The 427-nt window shown below is 62.3% G+C and overlaps 1 protein-coding gene across 1 annotated transcript in view; it reads left to right on the top strand.

The window, feature by feature from the left end:
* Window positions 1–48: 48 nt before the first annotated feature.
* LOC104411506 (cadherin EGF LAG seven-pass G-type receptor 3-like) overlaps window positions 49–427 on the top strand; it is a gene marked incomplete at both ends in the record, with an annotated part of 8,129 nt that continues 7,750 nt past the window's right edge. The window contains one exon of the mRNA XM_010021939.1: window positions 49–399. Within this exon, the coding sequence (XP_010020241.1) occupies window positions 49–399 (351 nt within the window). The remainder of the gene's footprint in view (window positions 400–427) is intronic.

Here is a 427-nt window from a genome sequence, read left to right as displayed (position 1 = left end):
AACGCGCTGGTCCACTACAACATCATCAGCGGGAACAGCCGGGGGCAGTTCTCCATCGACAGCGTCACTGGGGAGATCCAGGTCGTGGCCCCGCTGGATTTTGAGGTGGAGCGGGAGTACGCCCTGAGGATCCGGGCGCAGGATGCGGGGCGCCCTCCCCTCTCCAACAACACTGGTATGGCCAGCATCCAGGTGGTGGACATCAATGACCATGCCCCCATTTTTGTGAGCACGCCTTTCCAAATCTCTGTCCTGGAGAATGCTCCCCTCGGCCACTCTGTCATCCACATCCAGGCGGTGGATGCGGACTACGGCGAGAACTCGCGCCTGGAGTACAAACTGACCGGGGTCTCGCCCGACACGCCCTTTGTGGTGAACAGTGCCACGGGGTGGATCACAGTCAGCGGGCCCTTGGACCGCGAGTCGG

The sequence above is a fragment of the Nestor notabilis genome, unplaced genomic scaffold (assembly GCF_000696875.1).
Source record: "Nestor notabilis isolate BGI_N333 unplaced genomic scaffold, ASM69687v1 scaffold18049, whole genome shotgun sequence".
NCBI lineage: Eukaryota > Metazoa > Chordata > Aves > Psittaciformes > Psittacidae > Nestor > Nestor notabilis.
The sequence above is the reverse complement of the archived record's forward strand: the minus strand, read 5'-3'. Positions and strand labels throughout refer to the sequence as shown.